Source organism: Anguilla rostrata, chromosome 5, assembly GCF_018555375.3.
Source record: "Anguilla rostrata isolate EN2019 chromosome 5, ASM1855537v3, whole genome shotgun sequence".
Taxonomy (NCBI): domain Eukaryota; kingdom Metazoa; phylum Chordata; class Actinopteri; order Anguilliformes; family Anguillidae; genus Anguilla; species Anguilla rostrata.
The window spans coordinates 28,285,123-28,311,869 of record NC_057937.1 but is presented as its reverse complement, the minus strand read 5'-3'; the positions used below and the strand labels follow the sequence as shown (position 1 = coordinate 28,311,869).

The window sequence follows — 26,747 nt, the reverse complement described above, 5'->3', positions numbered from 1 at the left end:
TTTTTCATCATTCCCTAAATTACACTGCACCAAAACACAATGTAACTTGTGACTTGATGCTCAAATACCCAAAAGGATTAATCGAATATGCATAATAAATTATTCCTGTCTGGTTGCATTAGCCTTGCTTAATGAGTCTTGGGCCTCAACCTGCATCTGAGGTATTCTAGGAAAACTACAAAGAAGTCACCAAAGCTCTTTGCATACTAGTCGAGCACTCGTTCCCACTGCTCGTTACTAACTAGTTAAATTTATGTTGAAGGCTCTAAATAAGGAGAAAACAATACAGTAATTTCTTTTCAAGTTTATACACTTTGATTTTCTTGTGATCTCACTGACTCAAAATTTCTAATACATGTATTTGAAGCTCTTTTGGACTGTCATTATATGCCTTGATTTGCATGAAATGAGAAATATTCTATGTTTGACTGACTCTTTAATTAAATTGTCAGGATACAGATTCATTTCCTCTGAACTACTAACAAAACAATTATTTGTCCTTCGCTGCCAGATTTCCCCCAAGCCAACTTACAAAATTGCATAGCCTATTAATAAACAATAAAGCATTAATAAACAATAAAACTTTCTGACACATTTTCATTCATGGATGACTTTTGCTACAGCATTAAGCTATAACAGTATCTCTTTCAGGTGTTCTACCCCTGCATTTCTAATAAAGGTTATTGATAGCCACTTTCCAAGGAACTCCATCCTTCCAGTAACCTCACTTTTCTGCTTTGCACCTATAAGCATTCCATAGTTTTGACACTTAATTAAGAATTATTCCTTTAGGTTGACAAGATATGTTACACTTCCAAGGTGGTGTGCCAGGCTCAAAAGTGACCACATGCCTGGAGGGTGCCATTTATGCTCATCTAAAAATTGTATTAACAAGATTTTTCTTTCACCACATTTTTATCTTACATTTGCAGAGTGTCAATTAAACTGTTGAAGCCACAATTCGCTTATTTGCTTTCAGTAATCCTATTGGCCTGCAATCCTATAATTTCAGCTGGCTAATATTTCAATTCCTTGCAGTGCCATGCACAACAAAAACACACTTACACTTTTCACACATTTCATTCACATGCGAAAGCTATTTTGGCTCAATAATTTCTGTTAAAACAACCTTTTATGCATAAACCCTTTTATACACACGTCTTTGTTTGCTGGGTGGCTCATACTACACTTCCATTGTGTGGATGGGTCCCATGGTCTGATATCAAATGTAGACCATCATATGACATGCACAACTGCTGGATTCCTTATCCTTCAAATGCACTGTTGTAGAGTGTGGAGGGTCCCCAAGCCCTGGTATTGAATCCAGACCATGCTGGCTGTGCCCAGTAGCCCCACAGGGTACCAATAGGACCCAGCAGGGATTTTCATCTGGAAGACTTCCATGTTTACTTGCAAAACCAGCGACCCTCTCTAGTCAACAGCATGCCCACAGTCTGCCTGCTGAAGCCTCAAATGAAATGTTTTAGGGGTGAATGGTGGGCTGCGAAGTGAAAATACATAGAAACGTCACATCAGATATTTCGGAAGAGGCTGCATACTTGTCTGTGCTCTACTGAACTGACAGAGGAGAATTGTGTTCAACTATCAAGTACAATTTTGACATTCCAAATTGTGTAAAACAGCAAAATACATTGATAATTGGCAAACACACACACACAAACACACACACACACAGTATGTGTGTTTGCATGTATGTATGTGTACGCATACTTCTCATAGTCAACCATTTTTTTATGTGACACTTTGACGTGACACTTAAAAGTTTGAATGACCAGTGTCAAGGGGGCTATCCCATGCCCTATAAGCAAGATGCACACTGGCCATACACACACCACAGTAGCACTCAATTTTATTTATAATACCATCTTGCCGGCATAAAGAATTGTTGATACTTGTGTAGTGGCTAAGCTAACATCATTATTGCACCCCTAACAGGGTCTGCCTAATACAGCCCTGGTCACCACATGTGTTGAGGCTTAAGCTAGCCAAACATTAGCTTAGGCCAGTTCATTGTTTATCATTCATAGTATGCATACTAACACCATTTACCGATACCGATACAAATTACCAGGTGTTGGTCTCTGTGCTCTCCTGCACTGGTGATTACCCCACGTAGGAGCACCGACTGCCAAACAGGAACTGAAAGATTCCAAAACATTTTCTAGAGGGGAGACCCAGACTGTACCATGTGCGGTAGAGTACAGAGGGGGGTTTAAGAAGTTAAGAGGCAATAGGCTTTTAAAGTACCCTAATCAATGTTTATTGTTAGTATTTATATGTCAGTATGGATATAAAAATCTCTCCTTCTCCAGTATTATTTATCCATGGGAATAATGTCTGGCTGTATTGATTGATTGTATGTTAACTATGGCTTGTCTCTGTAGGAGGAGCTGCCAGTTCAAAGCCTGGGATAGAAGATCCTGTTGGTTAGTGCTGCCTGGAACTTGCTTGAAGCAGCAAGTGCTAGGGCCCAATAGTCAAGGGCCTAGCTTTTGGTTTGTTTTTTCTTTGTTTTGAAAAGTTAAGTTTCCTTAAGTTGATTTGAGTAGCCTTGTATTTCTTTTTCTTCAAATACATTTTTTTTTTTTACATTTTCCATTTTTTTTTCTTTTTGTCCGCATATGCTGCAACCTTTTGACTGGTGGAAAAAAAAACAATAAAACAAAACACCAGCTGATGACAACTGCCTCCGTGACTCCTTTCACCACTTGGCCTATTCCTTACAACCAGAATGTGTTCAGATGGTAAGAGGAGAGAACACAGGGCCAAGTGTACTTGAAAGAATTTAGGAAGTATTGGGTAGCAGCATTGCTTTTGAATACAGTATGTTTAATTTGTGTTAGCCAAGGTAGCCAATATTGTTTATTGTAACTTGGCATAATTTTGATATCAGTACTTTTAATGGGAGACCTAGATTTTGAAAGTGTTAGTGACTTATAGTGGTTTGTATGTGTGAGTAACTTGCCATTTTTGTATGTTGAAAACGTGTTTTTCTTGAACGTTGCAAACTACGTGTTTAGACACACATTACAGGAACAATGACGCTCACTTTGTGTTCAAAGGAATTCACTGGCATTTCACATGAGTGCAAGGCTTGCAGTAATGGAACATGACAGCTATACTAAAGCAAGAGTTATTCTGTCTGCCAGCTTGTTTATTGCTGTTATTGACAGTGTGGTGAAGGAACTCATTAATGTCAGGGTCTGTGAGATTCACAAAATCAAAAGTAGCATCTTTACTCCTGAATACACTAATAAGCAATACCTTGATCTATTTGTCACACTTGTAACTTTTGTGAGTTAAAAATATTTTTGACAGATAAGCATACCTTTTATTTTCTTTACAGTCAGTTTCAATGTTTAGCCTCTGAATGAAATGGCACCTTTGCTATCAATGATCAGCACAAAATTAAAAATGGTGCAAAAATGAATTTCTGTTCTGGAATGTTTTTTCAGTAGGACAGTGAGACCACCATCACAGATTGTGATTTGTTCTGGCTTGCTGCATCCGTTTCCTCTTTTCTAGAATAGTTTTAGCTCAAACAAGTTCATTCACTTCCCATAATACACTGCGATGGAAAACATTCACAAGCCCACCACTTGAAGTAGCTTTATGGAACAACTACAGAAAATCTTTAGAATCACAGTTTTCAATTTCTGATAATATAGCTTTTAGCACCCAATTAATAGGAATAAGAGGGTCTAGATTTGACCGTGAGAGTTGAATTTTCCATGAGCCTTACCTTTTCTGTTTGGCAGTCCTTGAGCTCTGTGTTTTCTGTCTTCTTGGGCTGTACGTTCAATGGTGTTTTATTTGTTGTAACAATCCTTAGTATTTTAGGGATATCCTGTAAATAATAAGGTAAGTACTTTAATTGGATCCAAAAATACATAAAGTTCTGTATGGAAAGTCATCACCAGCTGGATGTCATGTGATATTGTGTTTTTCATCACATAATAATGCCAGTATTTTATCTGAGTTCAATCACAGTAGAGCAAGCATAGCTGTAAATTTCTAATTGACTACAGGTTAAAATTTTAATTGATTCAACACTGAATGTCAATTATATTTGCATTATCTGCATTATTACATTATAGCAAGTAATTACAGTATCAGTAAACACTTCATTTTCATTTTCATGGTTGCAGAACAGTTTGTATTGTAGGATATGTAGTGTTTAGATTTTGGCCTTAGAGAGGGAATCAGTGAATAAGAATGTGGCCTGGCCTCCCCCTCACAAGTATCAAAGCAAATGTGATTGGGGCAATATAAAATCCACTGATACCCTAATCTAGGCAGACAATCTATGGGTCTCACCCCCTCCGAAGAGACAAACCAAATGACACAGGACACCATATTAGGGGTCGGAGACCCTACATGCCTAACATTTCCCTTTCCGATGTCCTCTAAGCTTGAATGGAATCTTTAGGTAGGCCAGTCCTTGTCATAAATTAGTCTGACCCCCCTTCCCTTCTATCCTACACGTTAACTCAGCATAACCCAATCAGGGCAAAACATCCTCAAGCCCTGCTGGGTAAGGTATTTAAGATTTCCACAGGAAAAAGGGTGTTGTGCTGCATTGGTGTCAGAGCCTGGAAGAAGAAGAGTTTTGCTCTTTTTATTTTGGTGGTGGTTCCTTGGTTGTGTGCTTTTAGCTGGTTTACTTGTGGCGCTTATACTGGAAGTGGGTAATACTTTGGCAAGGTCTGGCCGATCCGTTTCTCTCTCTCTCTTTCTCTTATCAGTCTCTCTCTCTCTCTATATTCTGGTATTTCTAGGTTAGTTGTTTAATGTTTTGCTGTATGTCTTCTGTTGTGGAAGTAGTGTGCCTGCATTCAATAAAGAATGTATGTTTTCAATTCATTAATATTTCATTAATTGACTGCTTCTTATTGAATTCAATTATTTAATCTGAAAACCTGATATACAGCTTGTTTTGACTTGTTGGTTGATTCCACCAGTTTTCTGTAGACTGACCTATCAAATAATTTGGTGATTTAATTGATAATTCTAATTTTAAACATAATTATTAAATTTAATCTAATAAAATATTTTACATGTAGGTTAAGTGAGGGGTTCTAGCATGCAATATCACTTGGTTCAGTATTCAGAGTGCTGAACAGTTTAACAAGGGCATTGACTGTTGGAATCGCTGGATTCAGGAATAAACATATTCTTAATTAATCCTTGCCCGACAGTATATATACAGCTAACATTAAATCTGGCTTTCTCATTATGGTATTTTATTTAAAATATGATTCAGACTAATGCTTTATTGCGTCATATTTTTTATTCAAGGAAACGTTACACTACATCGGGTTTTGCCTTGTGCTCTTAAGTTGGGTCACCAGTTTGTTTCCTCTTGTTTTCTCACCTGTACTTCAGTTCTCTGTCAGAAAGAGGTTGGTAGCCTTTTTGGCAAGCCAGGTTCTCAATTGCAGCACTCTACTCCTCTATGTTGGTAAAGTAATTCCTATTAATTAAGCACAGACTTTTGGCAGCAATGTGTATTGGCAGCAATGTGACAGTCCAAATGTGCACAAGTGACAGTTGAATAATTTAGATACAATATTTTTAAATGTTGTACAGGTGTTGTTATTTTTTCTTCTTATGCTCAGAATTGGCTATTCCATAAATGTAGCATGAAGCATCACCTGTGGTCAGAATTCTAATCTTTTAAACAAGGCAAGAATAACTTTTTTGGTAGAAAGAGTTGCAAATACACACAGACACCCTAAAACCAGAAGCCTAATCATGGCTAGCTCTACAGATCTTTACATAACAAACTCACAGGTAGACTATCTGGCTATCCATATTTGAAAAATGTTGGCATCAAGCCCTGTTATTTGCTCCAAATGCCAGAGAAATACAAAAGAACGACAGAAAAAATATGGCTGCCGCTTGAGGTGCTAACAGCTGCAGTCGGAATGGGTTTTTAAGTACCCAAATCTGTGTTATAGATATCAGAAATTGAATCGAAAGAATATTGAACTTGTATTTTTAACTTGAAATTTATCCAATGAAAGATGTAATGAAACGAAGACTGGATTCAATTTCAGACCATTCCATTCAATTTCAAATAGTGAAATACAAATGTAAAAGTTCAGTTTAAACATTATAAATTCAAATAATTGCAATACAAATTCAAGTTATGCCATTCAAATTAAATTTCAGATGGCACTAATTTCTTCCCATATTAATTTCTGGCCATGCAGTCTCTGTTGTCATTCACAGATGATGCTTGGTGAAAACGTGCATATGAAAAGCTGCATTTTTATGCATTGACAAAGTTGGATGGAATGGATAGGTTTCCTTATACTTTTTGGATAATTTTAAATGTATCCTAGAATTTTCCCAGTTGAAATCCTCTATGGCTTTTCTTTTATACAAATAATTTGCAATTGCCCAAATTGGATTTAAACTTTCTGTTGAAACCTGAAATTGAGTCTAGGGGGAGGGCTGTCACAATGAAATTGAGACTTGCTTGGATCAAAAATCCTGACAGACTTATTTACTTTCTGGGGTTTTATTGATATTATTTCAGGATTTGATGAGTATTTTCAATTGGGCAAGGACATTTCAAATATTTATTACAGAAGTTTCAGACAACCTGCCAGCCTTGCAATAGGTGGTATATGGGCAATAAGGAGTTTGTTAGCAAGACAATATACTTCAAGGAACATCAAATCAACTTCTACAGCAATTCCACTGTATACCTCCAGATGCTGTATGTGAGTCTACAAAATGATTTATTAAAAAAAAAAGGTCTAATCTGAATTTTTGGTTGGAACTCTTTCCTATGCCACATGTAACCTGCGACAGCTGCACTAACGGGAAGAAGTACTACTGAATATAAAAATTGATATTTATGTTTATATTGTTTATAAATGTCTCGTGTATTTTCCTGCTTTAAACAACAAACCTCCAAATGCCCCACATACCAGACAAAAAGATACAATTAAACTGAATGTGAACGATTCCTTAAATACATTTGTGAGCTGGTTGATAGAGCTCCACACATATGTTTGGCCTGTCCATGTACTGCACGCTTATATACACAAAGGGCCAAGTGACTTGAAAGAATTGAGGAAATATTGGGTAGCATTGCTTTGGAATACAGGTTATTAAATTTTGGTGAGGCAAGATAGCCTATATTGTTTGTAGTACCGTAACTTGGCGTCATTTTGATATCAATACTTTTAATGGCAGGCCTGGATTTTGGCAGTCTGAATGAATGAGTTATTGACGGTGTATGTCTTGTATGTGTGAGTAACTTGGCATTTTTGTACGTTGAAAACATGTTTTTTATGAGATATCATTTCTTTTTGCAAAGCGTTTTATTACGAGAGTGAGAAATGCGAAGTGACCCTGTAAGAAACGGTTGTGGATTATGGCTATCCTTGTGTGAATTTGTACAGTCTGATGAGCGAGTACGTTTAGCAGTTTCGGTTTGCTATATATGTAAAACAGTGGCTGTGACAAATGGTGCGTAATTGTAAACGCATCAGAAAAGGTGAAATATGGCCAGTGTATGTAGGCTACTCACGGATTTGACGGCCATTCAACGAGCCTTGATTGACAAAAGAATCAGCAAGCCCGTAGAATTAAAACTGCCTAGGTCGCAACTTGTGTACCCTTCTGTCCTGCTCCGTTGTCTGTTATTTCGTGAAGATGCACTTTTAGTGTTTGTAAGGTTTATAAGGCATTTTGATAGGCTTTTCTGCAGGTAGGAATCCTCTTTGCTGTTTTGTTAAGCTAGAACCGGAAAAGTTGATAGTGGAGAATAGGAGCAGACGCATATATCCCAGCAGGCTTTGCATATGAGAAAATAACAACAGTGTGAGATAAATTAGGCGAAATGATGAAATTTCGTAGTTGAAACAATATGTTTTTAGCAGAATGGGCATGTAGGTGAAGGTTGACATGATCACAGACTATAGTGCGAAGTAAATGAAGTGACCATGAGCGAGCTTAGTTTCCTTATCAAACGGTATATATAACAGTCTGTATTAAACATTAGTTGTTGAAGTGGAGGGTTAAATAATGTGTGCAATCTATTGCACTAATGTGTTTTTCTCATGTTCAGTGCTAGTGGTTATATTTATGAGTGAATCATGATTTTAAATGTAATGTTTTGATGCGGAGTTGCAGAATGTACATACGTAGTAATTGTTTGTATGTGGCTAGATAGAGAACAGGGCGAGGTAACATGAATCTAGAAACGTGGCGTTTGCTGATAAGAAGGTTTTGTATGGTAGCCAAGTGAAGAAATATAGTTAGTAGAAATGGCACAGTGGTGAACTGGTGTAACTTTTTAATAAAAGGAATACATTTGCCATCATGAAATGCATATGGGTGGCCGTGAGTGAGTTTTGGTAAAGAAAATATAAGCGTAAGAAAACGTTAGTGTAAAAGAGGAAATGATCTGCCTGAGGGCGAGGCGGGATTCAAGCCTTAAACTGGAGGTTTGTGACTTCGTTAGTGCAGCACCATGCCATAGCTATGCAATGCGTGAAATATCATTAGAAAACCTGCCGGTGGTTTTAAAGAAGAACACAGGCCAGTAAGCACAGAAGAGCTCCCGTTGAATCCATATGGCTTAGCAATATTGTAGCCGGTTAATAACTGAACGGTGAACGGTGGGTAGATATGGTGCAAAAGCAATAATTGATAAGTAGTAGACAATTATTAGTGAGGGTCGAAGCAGGTTAAAGAAACGTGTTCCTAGCTGGGCTTGAACCTACGACCCCCTGTTCCCAAGACTGTAACCTTGCCCATTAGGCCACAGGCAGACTAGCTGTTTAAACTGGAAATGTTTCAGAGTAAAAAGGTATGGGTATTTTGCGTGTGTATGCACGTTTTTGATTGGGTCATGTAGGTGAAGATTTGGCTGGTATCAGTGAAATGTTCAATGGGGAGACATGTTGTTAGTGGGATAGGCGGCAGGAAAAATAAGAATGAGAAGAAGAAGAAGAAGAAGAAGAAGAAGAAGAAGAAAAAAACACAAAATCCCCTTAGTTTGGGGCTTTATTGTGTGGACATGTGAAGTTGTTTATGAATTCTGTCTGTTGAAATTGGGTCAGAATGTACAGAATTTAATGTTTTTAAGGGCTGAGTGTCTGTGGCTGTTGTGGTTATTTCTGTGGGGAACCCTGAAAAGTTCCAAACCCTTGGTGCTGTATAGGTATGGGGCATGCCCCCGCCAAGGCGTAACTTGGCGGGATGGCATACCTGCCATCCCAATATCATATCTCAGTATGGCAAGAAAATCAGACTATTGAAGACTAAAAGCTAAAAAATACTAAAGTATAGTACTGAATTATATTTCTGTATTGTCTGTTGTTGTTCTGTTTGTCCTTATTTTGCTTACTTATCTCTTTTATTTTACTCTTTTCTACCAACACCATCACCCCCCAACTCTTTTGACTCTTGCCAGACTGCCGAGATTCTATTCTTAATTGACTTGACTGGTAAAGTAAAAGTAAAATAACTGAAAAATAAATAAATAAATCAATAAAATTAAATAAAAAAAAATAATAATAATAATAATTTAAAAATATATATATATATATATATACAGATGAAGTCGGAAGTTTACATACACTTAGGTTGAAGTCATTAAAACTCATTTTTAACCACTCCACAGATTTCATGTTAGCAAACTATAGTGTTGGCAAGTCAGTTAGGAGATCTACTTTGTGCATGACACAATCACAATTCCAGTGGGTCAGAAGTTTACATACACTAAGTTGACTGTGCCTTTAAACAGATGGAAAATTCCAGAAAATGATGTCATGGCTTTAGAAACTTCTGATAGGCTAATTGACATTATTTGAGTCAACTGGAGGTGTACCTGTGGATGTATTTTAAGGCCTATCATCAAACTCAGTGCCTGTTTGCTTGACATCATGGGGAAATCAAAAGAAATCAGCCAAGACCTCAGAAAGAAAATTGTGGACCTCCACAAGTCTGGTTCATCCTTGGGAGCAATTTCCAAATGCCTGAAGGTACCACGTTCATCTGTACAAATAACAGTACACAAGTATAAACACCATGGGACCACACAGCTGTCATACCGCTCAAGAAGGAGACGCGTTCTGTCTCCTAGAGATGAGCGTGCTTTGGTGCGAAAAGTGCAAATCAATCACAGAACAACAGCAAAGGATCTTGTGAAGATGCTGGAGGGAACAGGTACAAAATATCTATATCCACAGTAAAACGAGTCATACATAACCTGAAAGGCAGCTCAGCAAGGAAGAAGCCACTACTCCAAAACCGCCTTAAAAAAGCCAGACGACAGTTTGCAACTGCACATGGGGATAAAGATCTTTGGAGAAATGTCCTCTGGTCTGATGAAACAAAAATTGAACTGTTTAGCCATAATGACCATCGTTATGTTTGGAGGAAAAAGGATGAAGCTTGCAAGCCAAAGAACACCATCCCAACAGTGAAGCATGGGGGTGGCAGCATCATGTTGTGGGGGTGCTTTGCTGCAGGAGGGACTGGTGCACTTCATAAAATAGATGGCATCATGAGGAAGGAAAATGATGTGGACATATTGAAGCAACATCTCAAGACATCAGGCAGGAAGTTAAAGCTTGGTCGCAAATGGCTCTTCCAAATGGACAATGACCCAAACCATACTTCCAAAGTTGTGGCAAAATGACTTAAGGACAACAAAGTCAAGGTATTGGAGTGGCCATCACAAAGCCCTGACCTCAATCCAATCAAAAATTTGTGGGCAGAACTGAAAAAGCATGTGCGAGCAAGGAGGCCTACAAACCTGACTGAGTTACAACAGTTCTGTCAGGAGGAATGGGCCAAAATTCCAGAAACTTATTGTGAGAAGCTTGTGGAAGGCTACCCGAGTTAAACAATTTAAAGGCAATGCTACCAAATACTAACAGAGTGTATGTAAACTTCTGACCCACTGGGAATGCGATGAAAGAAATAAAAGCTGAAATAAATCATTCTCTCTACTATTATTCTGACATTTCACATTCTTAAAATAAAGTTGTGATCCTAACTGGCCTAAGACAGGGAATGTTTACTAGGATTACATGTCAGGAATTGTGAAAAACTGAATTTAAATGGATTTGGCTAAGGTGTATGTAAACTTTCGACTTCAACTGTATATACAGTATATACATATATTTATAAATATATATTTAGCCACTTGGTTAATATTTGTTCAAAAGTTTAGTGTTACTGCATTTCTCTTCACCATAGTTCCATTAATTCACATCATCTTTTTACTGAAATATCAAGCATTTCCTTTAAACAGCCATGCATTCTCTAGCCCATGTAGGACAGCTACATGGTTTCATCTCAAGAGAACGTGGTTTTTGTGTGCAATCATCACACAGGCAAAACAAAAAAAAACAATAGTTTTTTAAATGTATACTTTCAGCAGGCCTACTGTAAATTAGTAAATTGTAAATTATTGTAAATTTAAATGTAAATTAAATACATTTAATTCATTTTTGGCACATCGCTTTTTACATCTTTATGTTTTGCTATTTAGGGAAAATAAAACACTTATGTTCAGTATTGAAGAAAACAATGTGTTCCAGGGATTTCCTCATTCAATGTGGTAATTCAGCCTCTGTAAAATGACATAAAAGTGTGATGCATGAAGTGAGTGAGTAAGGAGTGGGCAGGGTGAAAATAGAAAGCTTGGCTTGAGTGTGTAGTTGAGAAAATATAAAAGCTTGTTGTGAATGGATGATATAAACAGGGTGTGGGTGAATGGAAAGATTGTGTGTGTATGGGAGGAGAAGCGCATGGCTTGTGTGGGTGGTGTAGGAGGAAAGCATGGTTTCGATGGGAAGGTGGGTGTGGGGTGCATGAGTAGGTGTGTGCGTGAATGTGTGGGACAGTTGGGTGAGAGACTAGCTTGGGTATGACGGGCAGGAGAAAAGTTTGAGGAAAGACTGGCTTGGATGGATGGGTGTGGGGTAGGTGGGGCATGTCAAATTCATTCAAGATATTAGTGTTTTTTAAAAGATGTTAGTGTTTTATTTTAAAAGACGTATGTACATGAGAACAGGTGCCATTCTTTTTTAAAAGACAGTTAAACCTCAATGTTATTCCATTAAGCCACGTTTAGCCACACTAAACCCAATGGTTCCTATTTATTTTCACTTTCATTGGCTTGACTGAATTGGTAGACTACCTTTGTGTTTTTGTTTCACTTGAAATGTATCTCCACACAGCCCCCTCATGCTGAATTAAATTAATGTTTTTCTATTTTTAAGACATAAGCACTCATTAAGCCATGTTAAGCTCATGTTAAGTTCTCATCTTTGCTTAATTTTGGTCATTGCTCATTTGAAACAAATATTTCCTGTTATATATTGGACTTTTCTGTCTCCTCATTACAAGAACCAATGAGAAGTTAGGTCTGAAAATTCAATTGTATCCCACTATAGGGACATTAAGCTACATTAAGCTCCCGTTTTGCTGTTAGGGTGCCAATTTCTCACTTTGTGAATTAATTTAAAATACGTTTATTTGACCTGGTGCTTTTCTTCTGGAATTAGGGTGCCCCTCTTGTTTTTTTTCTAGACACTGATACCTCAATTTTAGGCCATTAAGCCTTGTTAAGCCACATTAAGCCTAATGGTTCTCCTTCATTTTCAATTACATGTTTGACTGATTTGTTGCCCCACAGTAATGATGTTTGTTTCACTTGAAATTTTGAATATCTCCTCATATGCCCCTCACACCTGATTTAAATTCAGATTTTTCTATAGGGATTTTAGGACATTCACCCATTATATATATTTCTTGATTTTTGTTACACATATTATTCCTACCCTTATGAGGACATTTGATCCTGAACAGCTGGTTTAATTTTTTTATTATTAGCTTATTAAATTGAATTATTTACAAGTTCAGCCAGGTGGCACGGTGGTGCAGTGGGCAGCACTGTCGCCTCACAGGAAGAAGGTCCCAAGTTCAAATCCGGCCTGGGCCTTTCTGTGTGGAGTTTGCATGTTCTCCCCATATCCTCGTGGGTTTGCTCCATGTACTCCGGTTTCCTCTCACAGTCCAATGACATGCAGGTAGGCTAATTGGAGACTCTAAATTGCCCATAGGTATGAGTGTATGAGTGAATGGTGTGTGTGCCCTGTGATAGATTGGCGGCCTGTCCAGGGTGTATTCCTGCTTCTCACCCAATGTATGCTGGGATAGGCTGCAGCACCCCCCGCGACCCTGCTCAGGATAAGCAGGTATAGATAATGGATGGATGGATGGACAAGTTAAGCCCAAATTTCAGTCCAAGTATGAGTATTCGTTAAAGTCACTCTTGTAAGGACTTAATCATCCTTCAGCAATGTTTGATTTCTTTGACATGCTGACTAAAACATTGACTATTAAAGATGAACCTATTTTAAATCAACATTACATTACAGGCATTTAGCAGACACTCTTATCCAGAGCGACTTACACAACTTTTACATAGCATTTTACATTGTACCCATTTGTACAGCTGGATATATACACTGAAGCAATTCAGGTTAAGTACCTTGCTCAAGGGTACAACGGCAGTGTCCTACCCAGGAATCGAACCTATGACCTTTCTGTTACAAACCCAGTTATTTACCCACTGTGCTACACTGCCACCCTCATCAAAACATCAAAACAATGTTGAAAATTCATGTCTAGACATGAAAAAAGGAGAAATATCTAAACTTAATAACAGTCACAATGAATAATTCATACCAAGAAGCATATACATTTTCATGGGAATCAAGGGAATCAAATTAATCTGTAATATATTCTATTTTTGAGCATTTTGACAACCATGTATTCAGTACTGCTAAAACCAGAAACAAATGTGCCTTTAGTAGATTTTGCATGATGCAACCTTGCAAGTGTATCTCAGTGTTATTTCTAACACAACTCAGTCAGTCAATAAGTCAGTCAATGATATTATTTAACTGAAGGAAAAAACACAATTGTGCTGTTTGTTCTGGGAGTCATTTTCATTTATGTAATTGACGAACCCAAGTAGGGGTGAAATTGGGATTGGTGAAAAACTGAATGAGATGAATATGTGCAGCATGATTGCTGATCACAAGAGAGGAAATTACTATGTGCACATGATAATTTATACATATGCAAATCCTGACACCTTGGTTCCCATTAGCTTGCTCTGTGTATGGTGAGACACTGACGGACATTTTCGGTGTATCCCTGCCTTTGTTCATTGGTTTATTGTGTAACAGGCACCAGTACTTAGCACGGCAGTTCTTTCTGATCTTGTTGACCATGATGTAATTTTAATTGTGTAAAGCAGATTGACCTGTCCATCGGCTGTTGTAAATGTAGCTTCTGTGAGAACTAAGCAGACTCTATGGTACTCAGGACATACAATTCTGCCTTAAGATGTGTTGATTGTCATGGTTCAGTTCTTTTTTTAAATTTACTGCATCTTTTATATTTAGTTTTATGTTCACGGGTACTGAATAAGTGTATGACAATTTCTTTATATGAGCTTAGTAAGTAGGTACAATGGAGTCCAAACTCATTACACGATTCATTTTATACGAAGTTACAGAAAATTGACTTTAAAATTGACTTTAAACATGTCCTGAGACATTATCTAGACATAACATGACGTCATTGATAAACACTGATGCTGTTAGTATTTATTACATTCCCTGTGATAACCACATTTTCTGAGTGTTAGAGTGGCAGTGGACGGGATGTACCTTGCCATGTGGCTGCTGGTAGGTGACTCTGGAGTTGTTGGCAAGGTTGGAGTACCTCAACATATCTGGGTGTGTGGAGGGGAGTCCATGGGTGTTGGAGGGCTGGTTGTGTAGTACAGAAGAGAAGCAAAGATGTGCTGTGTCCTTTAATGCTTTCAGCTGTGACTCCTGCAGCAAAGAAAGACATCAACACAAGCTTTCATCAAATACATGCCTCAATTCAGTCATGGATCGATGTTTATATACACTTGCTGAGTATTCTATAATAAATGCATGACAAGAAAAATAATGTAACAAAGGGCTTTTATGTTGCTCTTTGATAACAGTAAATAATTCAGTTAAGACTTTGCTTTCAATATACATTGCAAAAAGGGAATGTTGAGAATGCCATATTCACAATTCCAGCTAACTGTATCTACACTATACTGGTAAATGTTGTTGTGATTCTGTTTCATGTGTACTATTTGACGCATACCAGCATATTTCTGTGGTAAAAGAATTTAGTCAAATCAAGACCGAAGTCCAAAATCGGTGAAAGATAAAAATGATTATATTTTACAATCACGTAGTACATGTCTTTATCCAGAGTGACATACAGAGCTTGAAAACATCAAAGTCCTTTACACACTGGCCATGATTTATTAATGCCAATAAATCACACTTTAAAAACAAATACAAAAGTGTGATTTTATGAACAAAGTATTGTTCATAAAATCTTGCAGATAAAAAGTGAAATTTCGTTTTTGGGAGTTTGCTACATTGCGATATTATTTATCTATCCAATCACAAGTCATTTTGACTGAGTTCACCATACTGCTACAAACTACAACATCCATGATCAAACATGGTGGACCAACTGGTTTTTTATATTTCACAGAATAGCGTACTCTTTGATAAGAGACATAAATATTACAAATGCCACAAAATAAAGGACACTGGATGGAAAAATATAGCTGGGAAAACAGAAGATGGTGGGTGTATAAATGGCTGCAATACACACTTGCTATTTGCTGAGCTCCCACAGGTTATAAGTCCAGTTGTTAACTCCCCCATTACCACCTATTACTAATTACTAATAGTATTACTAATAGGATTAGCCTGATAGCTGCGGACGCAGTTCACATGAAGGCAAGATAACAAGCCAGCAGCAATTAACACACAATTGCACACGGTACTTATCTATTTTTAGAATTGCAGGCGAGTTAGACCCGTTGACCCCACCCCATCAGCAGTCCTCCAGTCTATATCTGGTGAGTGTCCTCCATCAATAATGCCTCCCTTTCCTGGGGCCATGTTCCCTCTGACTTTCAGATTACTTGAGTTACCCCAATCCTTAGATAGAAACCTACCTTAGACCCCTCTGTTTTCAAGAACTATCAACCTTTATCGCTTTTTGAATGAGCAGAGCTTAATCAATTATCATCTTGTCTCCAACAGAACAACCTGTCTGACCATCACCAGTCTGGCTTTTGAACCGGGCACTCAACCAAGACTGCCCTCCTGACTGTGATGGAGCCTTATCCCTTTCCTCTGTCCTAGACCTGTCTGGAGCATTCCACACAAATAACCACCAACTATTCATCTCCACATTGGTTGAAATGGGCATTTCTGAGACTGCCCTCTCTTGGTTTGCTTCCTATCTTGCAGATCGGTCCTACAAGGTCCCTTGGATGGTGTCTGTTTCTGCATCTCATCCCCTTGTTATAGGAGTCCCACAGGACTGTACCGGGGGATCTGCTGTTCTCCATTTACACCAAATCTCTGGGCTCAGTCATTGACACACATGGCTTCTTTTATCACTATTATGCTGATGATACATAACTCTTCTTCTCTCTCCCTCCCTCTGCCATACAGAGAATATCTGCCTATCTGGCTGACATCTTGACATGGATGACCAGGTATCACCTGAAGCTCAAACTCAACAAGACTGAGCTGTTGTTCATCCTGCACAAGACCTCCTGAATACAGGAGCTCTCATCACTATCAATGGTACCAAAGTGGCTGCCTCTCACTCTGCAAAGAGCCTATGGGTGGTCCTGAATGACTAACTGGTCTTCAAGGAGCACATCACAACAACATCCTGGTCCTGAAGATTCCTCCTATACAACATCAGAAGGATTCGATCATATCTGATCACACACTCCAGCCAGCTACTTGCACAGGCTATGGTGACCTCCCATCTTGATTACTGCAACTCCCTCCATGCAAGCCTGCCAGCTTGTGTCATACAGCCACTACAGATGATTCAGAATGCTGCTGCCCAACTTGTCTTTATTCCTGCTATCCGGGTGAATGGTTCTCGCTCGTCCTGACCACGGAGCCTCTCCAACTTAGTTCCCCAGTGGTGGAACAAATTCCCCATTCTTCTACAAACCACCCGCATCTCTTCAGACTGTATTTTTTCATGTATATTTGCCATATTGAACCATTTTGGGCCAGGGATAGCCCCGGTATATGCCATCTGTATGCTATAACAAATAGAGATGACGCATACCAGGGCTGGCCAGGGACAGCCACCACAGGGGGACAGAAAAGGAGAGGAGAGGAAGATCATGGTAGAGAAATGCTGGTACACAATTGTCTATGTGGCAAATAAAGCTTATTTCAACTCCTGTATGGATTTACTGATCACTGTTATAGAAAGAGCTCTTCAGACTTCATCATTTTCGACACTTTATACAGTCAACTCAATTCAATTTTGTTTGTATAATGGTTTATACAGAGAACAGTCACAAAGACGCTTTACAGAGTTGCAAGGCAAGAGACAGAGCAATATGGTGGCAGTGTAGTGTAATGGGTAAGGTGTTGCTCTTGTAACCTAAAGGTCACAGGTTCAATATAAATGGTATAAATGGAAGCAATGTAAATGCTCTGTAAAAAATTCTGTAAGAGGCCATTCTCTACTGGCCAGCCTGGTGTAAAGTAGCGGTAGAATGGAATGTAGCAAAAAAGCTATAAGGGATTTAGCAAAGAAAATAAAGTGGGTTAAGCAGGTTACGGTTGAGGTGATAGCTAACAGGAATAATAGAAGAAAGTGATTACAGCCTAAATTGCTTCACAGCAATTTAGTCTGTAATCACGTTCTTCTATTATCACTTTCTTCTGTAATCATGCTCTTCTATTAGTAGCTCTTATCACTTTATTCTATTAGTAGCTAGTGCTACAGTGCTGAAAAGAAATCATAGGCAGATTAGTAAAATTAAAAATACAATGACTTATCCCTATGGCTGTGTGGATGATAACAGCCAACCTTAAATGTCAAAATACGTAATGTAGGCTACATGTTCAAAACAAACTTTAAATGAATAAAAACAGACACACAGTACCTTTTTTATTTCAGTAATGCAATTTGAGCATACTCTGTTTCAGTTGTTCAGCCAATATGCTTACTCCAAATGATTAATAGAAAAGAAACAGCCACCTGGTCACTGGCATTTATAATAAGCACACACCAGATGGTATAGTAGGCTATCTGTTTTGTAAAAGCACACCTGGCTGTTAACAAACAAACAAAAGTAGCTTTCCTCATTGATTTGGATGTTACCACAACACACTGCATGGTAATTTATGAAGTAGCTAGTGCGTCAATGTTTGTGCATAGGCTTCTTTCATAAATAAAGCCCCATACTTCATAATTTTAGGATGTGGCTGGTCTCATCTTATCACTGAAAATGTGTTTCCTTGATTAACATTAGTATGTGCAGAAATGAACTGCCACACGCACAGTGTATGGCTTTTTCATTTACTGTAACAATTATTCAACCCCTCTGTTGCAATTATACATACTAGGTTGTATGAATTTAACATTGGACTGCTTGTAATTTGATTTTGATTGTATCCCACTCCATTAGGTTATGGACGTAATTGAAAAGGGTGAGGACTGCTGACATGTCAAAGCTGTTTAAAGTAAAATTTCATAGAGCTACGCTAAATATTTTCTGCATAAAATGAGCAAAATCCGAACACTGTCACATCTATAGTAACTCTCCCTTACTTTGGACTTCAAGTTTGCACTATGTACGTTTAGTAGACTTTTCTCTAGCCACCAAAGCCATCTGTAATGGTTTATAATTCTGACCTAAATTGTTGTTGTGTTAATGTTGGTTTTCTTTTTATAATACATGTAAATAGAAAATTGATTAACAAAGCTCTTTAAAAACCCCAAACAAAGCCACATTTCCCCTCCTGAGCTCTCCCTTTGTTTCATTGCCTACTATCTACTGAGTGCGTATAGTGAAAATTTGCTGTGTGCTTGTCAAATAGGTTTTAATTTAATACATTGTGGATTTATAACATTCTGTGTTTGATGTGCAAACTTTTATGAACAATACTTGAGTTTGTATTTTTATTTCAAAGTGTATTTTATTCACCACTGACATTTTGGTAAACCAGAGAGGAAGAGGCAAAGCCTCATGTAAAATCGTTAGTAAAACCTTCAATGGGCCGACCTACATTTTGTTGTCTGAGCAGTGATTCATTTCCTTACTAGCGCAGGTTTTGCACTCGTCACTGTTGCTACAGTTGTAAATCTTATTTCAATCATTTTTTCACTGTTGTGAATGACATCTATTCGTTAATTTAATAAATTAATGTTTCAAAAAAACACTGTGGTCTCTGCCTCTTTTCTCAGTTTTCTGTGATGCTGTGTGTTCTCTGTGCCTTACTTACTAACTAAACACAGTAACAGAATGGCACTGAAATTCCCTCTGCTTTTAAACAGGAAACACAGCAGTGTAGATGAGCAGGTGGAGGAGATGCAGGAGTCTGAGGCAGGGCCGGAAGACCAGCCAGATGGATCTGACAGTGAGGGAGTGGGTGTGGCTGCTGTAGCTGTCCAGTCCAAGGCTAGGACCAGGCAGAAGACCCAAAGTAGGGACCAGCTAGAGGCATACTTAGAAAGAAAATAGGCCAGGGAGCTAAAGTGAGCCAAAGAAAGGGATGATACTTTTTTTTTTTTTTTTTTGGCACCTAGCATTCGTAAACTCCCTTTGGAAATAATTTAAATACCAGGTGTTGCTGCATGAAGCTGAGTTTTTCGTCTTTCATTCCCAGCAGCTCCAAACAAATACTTACACAAGTCTTTAATTTAATGTTCAATGTAATTTTCTGTGAAATAACTATTATTCATATGTTAATGTGACATAAATGTGACATATTGTTGGAAGAATTAAAAAGGAGAAACAAAAATGTACTTCTGGAGGTCAGGTTATTTATTCATAAAGCAATTAATTAAATCTATGTACATGTATAGGGAAAGATAGTGATATTTTTATGTGAATACCAAAACATTAAAATGCATCAGAAGGTAGGTTAATTACACAAAATATGCTGGGCTACAGTATATTAAAAACAGAACTGTTTCTGAGCCATGACTAACAACAACTTAAACAACATGAACTATAAACAACATGATCATTTTGTGTAGATTTATAAAATTTATTTGGAATTTGTTAATCTTTAGGCTATTCAGGCTATTGAATATATTAAACATGCACTGGTCAGTCACACAACATTAGAGTGACAGACCATAGCTCACATGATCAAACTGCCATGGAACCTGTCCAGCAGGCGACATGAAATAACTGGAATGTATCCTCCCTGAAAACCTCCACAAATGCATGGTTACTCGGAAGACCTCTGATGGGACCAAGAATATTTCCGTGATCCCCTTCATGTCCGCCTGCTTCATCATCCCCCAACAGGTTTCCAGCATCTTTAGGTAATTAGAAAGTATGCAGCTAGTCTTGATCACACTGTCGCCGTGTCAGAGGATGCTGATAAACCCTCCAGCGCTGGGAGGGGATGCCAAACACATTCTCCATGATTCGGTGTGCTCTATAGAGATGGTAATTGAAGATGCACATGTCGCCTTGTATGCACCTTCTTGGGCCTGGGTAGGGCCTGAGGAGGTAAGGCTTCAAGGGCAATGCCTTGTATGCCATGATCACAAATGGCACTAGCCTCTTCACAGAAGGGAGAGGAGATGCAGAAGGAGAAGAGATGGCGGTGGCACATTCAAAACCCCTGCCTGGAGTTCAATCTTAGAATTGGAAAAGATTCCCCTATTGATGTTGCTGCCATAGCCCTCATAGTCCTCATCAACCAGAGCCAGGAGGACCACAGAGAATGAACCCTTGTAATCAAAAAACTGTGATCCTGAATTGGCAGATGCCTGGATGGTGATGTGCTGTCCATCCAGAGCTCCCATCTCTCATCTCCAGCTTGTACTCCTCCAGAGGTTCTTCGGTTGGTGGTGGCGTGTATTGTGCCTTCATCACCTCTGAAATCAATTTGCCTCCTTCACTATGTTGCCAACAGTTAAGACTCCTAGGTGGAAGCTAGCAGCATTTGTTGCAAAGAAATCCCCAATTCTAACAAAATCGATTGCAAAAGAAAAAAACAAAAAACTACCATTCTGACTGGTAGGGTAGGGTATTAGGAAATTTTAAGAAATATAATGTATGTATATGGGGCGGCACAGTGATACAGTGGGTAGCGCTGTCGCCTCACAGCGGGAAGATTGTGGGTTCGAATCTCGGGTTGGGGCCTTTCTGTGTGGAGTCTGCATGTTCTCCATGTGTCTGCATGGAGTACCTCCGGGTACTCCGGTTTCCTCCCAAAGTCCAAAGACATGCAGGTAGGCTAATTGGAGACTCTAAATTGTCCATAGGTATGAGTGTGTGAGTGAATGATGTGTGTGCCCTGTGATAAATTGGCGGCCTGTCCAGGGTGTATTTCTGCCTCTCGCCCAATGCCTGCTGGGATAGGCTACAACCCCCCCCCCGCGACCCTGCTCAGGATAAACGGGTATAGATAATGGATGGATGGATGGATGGATAATATATAAATAGCCTATTTATTATGAAACATAGCAGATTGATTTTAAATATATATAACATATATATGACATGGCCTATATAATACTCAATATCATAATTTATTATTACAAATTATTATTAGTATTATCTTTTTTTGTTTAATGCTAGCAAAAATAAGAAGGTCATCATCACTAATCCATTTTGTTTGCAGGGATTTGCAATGACCGCGAAATAGAAATAGAATGTTTTTTTCATGTTGCGGCAGGTGTGAACTATGGTGGCTTTGAAGTGCAAAACACAAAAACAAAAAGAAAACGCAAAAACAAAAACTTTCGGCCCTGAGGTGCAGATGCAACATACAAAAACAAAAACATGCAGCCCTGAAGTGCAAAACACAAATACAAAAAGAAAATGCAAAAACAAAACTTTCAGCCCTGGAGTGCAAATGCAACATACAAAAACAAAAAGTAACGGCCCTGAGGTACAAAACACAAACATACAAAAACTAGCAGCCCTGAGGTGCAGATGCAACATGCAAAAACAAAAACTAGTAGCCCCAAAGTGCACTGTTGCACTTCACGGCTACGAGTTTTTGTTTTTGTATGTTGCATCTGCACCTCAGGACTCAGCATTAAATTAAATGTGAAAATTAGCTAGTAATTTAGCAAATGGCATTTTTTAAAAATGTATGCACTGTTATGTTGTTCTATAAAGGTGACTTGAGGGGGAACACATATAGTTACTGTATTTATGTAGGTATCTAGGAGAATATTTTTTGTGCGCAGTCCAAACAATTGCAATTGATAAAACGAGTCAACACAATTTTAATCATTTTCCATGGCTGTTGGTGCTGTAAGACAGTTGCTTTTGTCCTTCTCAGGATTCATCCTCAAAGTATGCCAACCATTTTTCATTTGTTTGTTTAAACAATAAAGTATTATTTTCATCAAGGCACTGCCGACAACAACAACAAACAGAATTTCATTTGTAATTGCATTAGTTACTTGCAATTGCCTTTTGGTGTTTTTGTAAGGGAACTTAGTTTACTGTTGATGATGAGATTTACAATGCAGCTATACCTTTATGAAAAAGTTGCTTTATTTTCAAAATGAACAAATAATGGGCAATGTCCTTTGAGGATTAAATAAAGGGAGAAAAGAAGCTGTCAGACAGTGCAACAAAAAGCCATCAGCAGTAATTTGATTGGTCTGGACTATACGTTTGAACATACAATATACATTCCAAAAAAGAATCTCATAAAACACTACAGCTGGGGACATATTAAAAGATTTAAAATGTGTAGCACACAGATTTTCAGCCTTTTCTGTCGTACTTGAGACACATAACGACGGCTATTGTTGGGCTCCATTTTCCAGAATCAATGGTACACGGCTCATGGACAGTCAATGGTCCAGTGCAAGGGAGTACTGAGTGACTGCTGAATTTTGGTATTTTGGTGTACTCAGGCATGGAGTGCACAGGTCACAGTGCATGGCTCAGTTGTAAAATGGGGTGGATTAGGCTGAATTATAATTATATATTATAATTAGGTGTGTTGCAGCTGAATTCAATCATACTCAATCAACTGACCTCTTTTCATTCCGTTTAAGAACTGTGTGCTTTGCGCCCTGCGTACTGCCAATTTATGTGGTCTACTACTGCAATAAAAGACTATACTCATCAGAAGAAGCTTTTCTTAAGAGAACTGCCATTCTTGCCCAGACAGTGCGCAGAGTATGGCTGTTTTTTTTCCAAAAATGTAGTTTGAACTAATCTCATAAATAATAGAAATTTTTGAATTTGTGTCACTGCACCCCGTGCTTTGGTTGAGACTTTGTGCGGATATACACAGTTGGCATGCATTGGTAGAAAGTAATTTTTAAAAGCGTGCACAATAAAGTTTGTGGATGTTCATGAGTAACCATGTGATTATATTTGGAAAGTGGCGTTGCCATGGAGATTTTTTTAATATTCATTTTTGGCACTCCGGAACCCCACAAAACAAATATTACTTATTTACCCATTCTCTCTTTTTGATTAAGCTCTGTATGTCGGTCAAATGGTGTCTAATGAGACATGTTAACATTTAAAGGTGACAGTGCCTATCCATTGCATCCATGGATACTGACACCTGTCCTAAACCTGACTTCACCAGGGATGGAGCGGTACAATAATTTTACTTTCCTGCCACATGCAAGACGCATCTTAAATACTGGTAGTGCATTTAAATGAACTTGCTGTGGCTGTACTCATTTACATAAGCAGTCTTAGCAAATACCCTGCTGAATTGAAAACACGCAGCGATGTGAAATTTTGCGGCACAGACGGCAATTTGTGGCATGCTAAGTTAATATGGCCATAAGCCTTTGATCAGCAAATATCAAATTGTTTGCTACAAGTCAGTGATTCTTATTACGTGTTGTTTATATAGCTGCATTGTGATCCATACCCATGTAATTGATGGGAGGATGTTGTAAAAAGAGTTTTACCTTGTCCAATGATGCCTTCTCCAGTTCTTCTTTGGCTGCTGTTAACTTGCGTTCAAGGTCTGTTAACTGCTGTCCCTGTTGGTAAGACACATTTACTGAAGCAGACAGCTACTAAATCGGTCAATGTACCTTGGCATTCAGAACCTTGAAGATAGTTTCCTAGGTATAATGGCCATAGGATGCACACTTAAATTGCTCAAATTTCAGAGTCACTTGGTTTTAAAAGAAATACTCAATTAAAAATTATGAGTTTTCCTGGTTCAGAGTAATATTGTTGGACAAATATCTGTGGCTTATTTAAGTTTGCTGAAGTCATGATATGGGCAGGTAAGAAATACACATGAATGCAAATGAATGGCTTATACAATTTATATTACCCAATGTTGGATAAATGGCCTCTGTATGTTACATGCACTTAGCAGTATAATGCATGTGTGCTAAAGATCAACAAAGTGGAACACCTCTGGGCATCCATTTAAGTGGGACTCTGAACTCAACCGATATATGTATTCAAGTGGGTGTCAAAATGTTATTAGTCCTCTGTACTAATCCAAAACAAAGATTCACAGAAATGGGGAAAATGTGTTTCAGTAATGTTTCTGGGAAAATGGCATGCTCTGAATGCTGGCAATCACTGATGTGAGACAGCATCACAAAGAACCATGAATCACCCATGGAGAACATATGCATTTTGTTTAAAAAAACCCTTCTTGCCTCAAACAAGAACTGTTCAAATGCCAATCACACAAAGTGAATTCACCTTTTCTTCTGGAGGTCATGTTTATTACCATTCCTCCACAAAAAAAAGAAAATCCAACTTTATTTTTTAAGCCGTTCATGCCTCATGGCATTTTAGTAGGCTGGTACATTTTTTTTTTTTTTTTGCTGGAAGATTTCTCAGTCTGTTTCAAAGCCTAAAATATATTTATGGGACTCCTGTCATTCATATTTATTTTCAGTTCAGTATCCCTGCTGTGATTCTTCCTCAACTGAACTGGTTTTTGAAAACAGCAAACTAGCACAGTTCTATGTGTTTCAATTTGGACACTTCAATAACAATTATATATGTGAGGAATAAACCACAATAAGCTGTCCCATTATCGGAAAACAACATACAAAGGCGGTGGTGATGAGAACGAGGCAAAGCCAAGGTCACTTACCACCCCCTTAGTTCATTATTTTCCAATAACAGGACAGCCTGGAGGGTTCATTTCACTTATACAATGGTTGCCAACAATGAAAATGAGTTACTTTTAGTAATTTAGTAATCTTTTAGATTTGTATCAACTTAATTATCTGAAGTTGAAATAATCTTCTACGGCTCTTTGGGCATATTGTTTTAGTGATGTCAAGCAAACCTCTGGTTCTGTTTGGAACATTGTTAAGCAAAACACTCTTGTGATTTCATGAAAACAATGATTCTATTAGGAAAATATATATAAATAGTCTCATTTTTATACCATACAATTAGCAGAAATTTGCTTTGTTTTTTTATCATTATGTATGAAACCATAGGCTAACTCAATCAAATGTATGTCCCACTCTCTTGCTTTTTAAAATAGTATGGTCACGTAGTGTAAACAGCGAATGCCCCTGTCACAAAATTAAACTTTGCTGCTGCCTTGTGTACATTGTGTCATTTGCTGTGCATAGTCTGACGTGAACAAAACATTTTAAAAGCAGCCACAAATGACATCATAGGCTATTGCTCAGAAAAATCACCAACACATCATGTTTCATGTTTTTTGAACGTTAATTCAAAATCTAAAGAATGTTGCTGTTTGTATTTGTAGCCATTGATTTTACAACTGTTGAAAGGCCAAGGTGTCTTGTTATTGAAAATGAATGGACAGCACACCCTTGAGAAACAAGTATTCAGCCAAGTCATTGTGTGTGTATATATACTGTGTGTGTGTATGTTCGTGTACATTTAACTTTGAAGTTCATAAAGAACACTTTTTCCTCAAAAAGGTACTGGGAATCTGAATTTTGAATCTGAAACGTTTTGTGGAGAACATTCTGATTATTTGTGATATAGAGGGAAAAGCAACAGTATGCTGACATATGATTTGACTTTTTGTTGCATTTCAGGTACCTTTAGTGCATTTTACCATTCATTAAAGTTTCCTGTCTCAGTGCATCCCATAAGAATCACTTTTTGCATTATGACAATGGCCACATACTGGGCTGTTTCTTTATTGTTGCTGAATTTATATGCATCATGCCAAATTAACCTTGGTAAGTCATTTTGCAACACTGACAGACAAAAACAGACTTGCAATAATGAATAATGCACAGCGTAGGCAACTGTGAATTTACACTTCTGCATTTCCATGTAAATCCATTGCATTGGGCACTCCTGATGATTAACTACTACGAGAATATTTGTTTGAGTCCTAATAGTGCCAGAACTAAAGCTTTACATTCCACTCCATAGCACAAGAGCATTCAAATAAATGAATACCAAGATACACTAAATGGCCAAAAGTATGTGGACACCTGAATTCCAACATCCATCCATTATCTATACTACTCCTCGGCAGGGTCACAGGGGGTGCTAGAGCCTATTTATTTAGGGGGGTTTTAGGGGGTACCCTATTTAAAGCTTTATAACTCCAGATGTGAACACCACAGAGACTTAAAAAATGGCTTCAAATGAAGCAAGACATCTGTACCATTTACAGTATTAACTTAGATGA

General features: G+C 38.1%; 1 protein-coding gene across 5 annotated transcripts in view; it reads right to left on the bottom strand.

Annotated features, from left to right (window-relative positions):
* The window catches only part of luzp2 (leucine zipper protein 2), a 327,898-nt gene that overhangs the window by 24,721 nt on the left and 276,430 nt on the right, over positions 1-26,747 (bottom strand). For 4 of the 5 annotated variants that reach the window (XM_064335712.1, XM_064335715.1, XM_064335711.1 and 1 more), the window contains exons 8-10: positions 24,049-24,123; positions 14,742-14,909; positions 3,764-3,868 (exon numbers count right to left, since the gene is read on the bottom strand). In XM_064335712.1, the coding sequence (XP_064191782.1) occupies positions 3,764-3,868; positions 14,742-14,909; positions 24,049-24,123 (348 nt within the window). The remainder of the gene's footprint in view (positions 1-3,763; positions 3,869-14,741; positions 14,910-24,048; positions 24,124-26,747) is intronic. The other variant, XM_064335713.1, reaches the window with a different exon arrangement.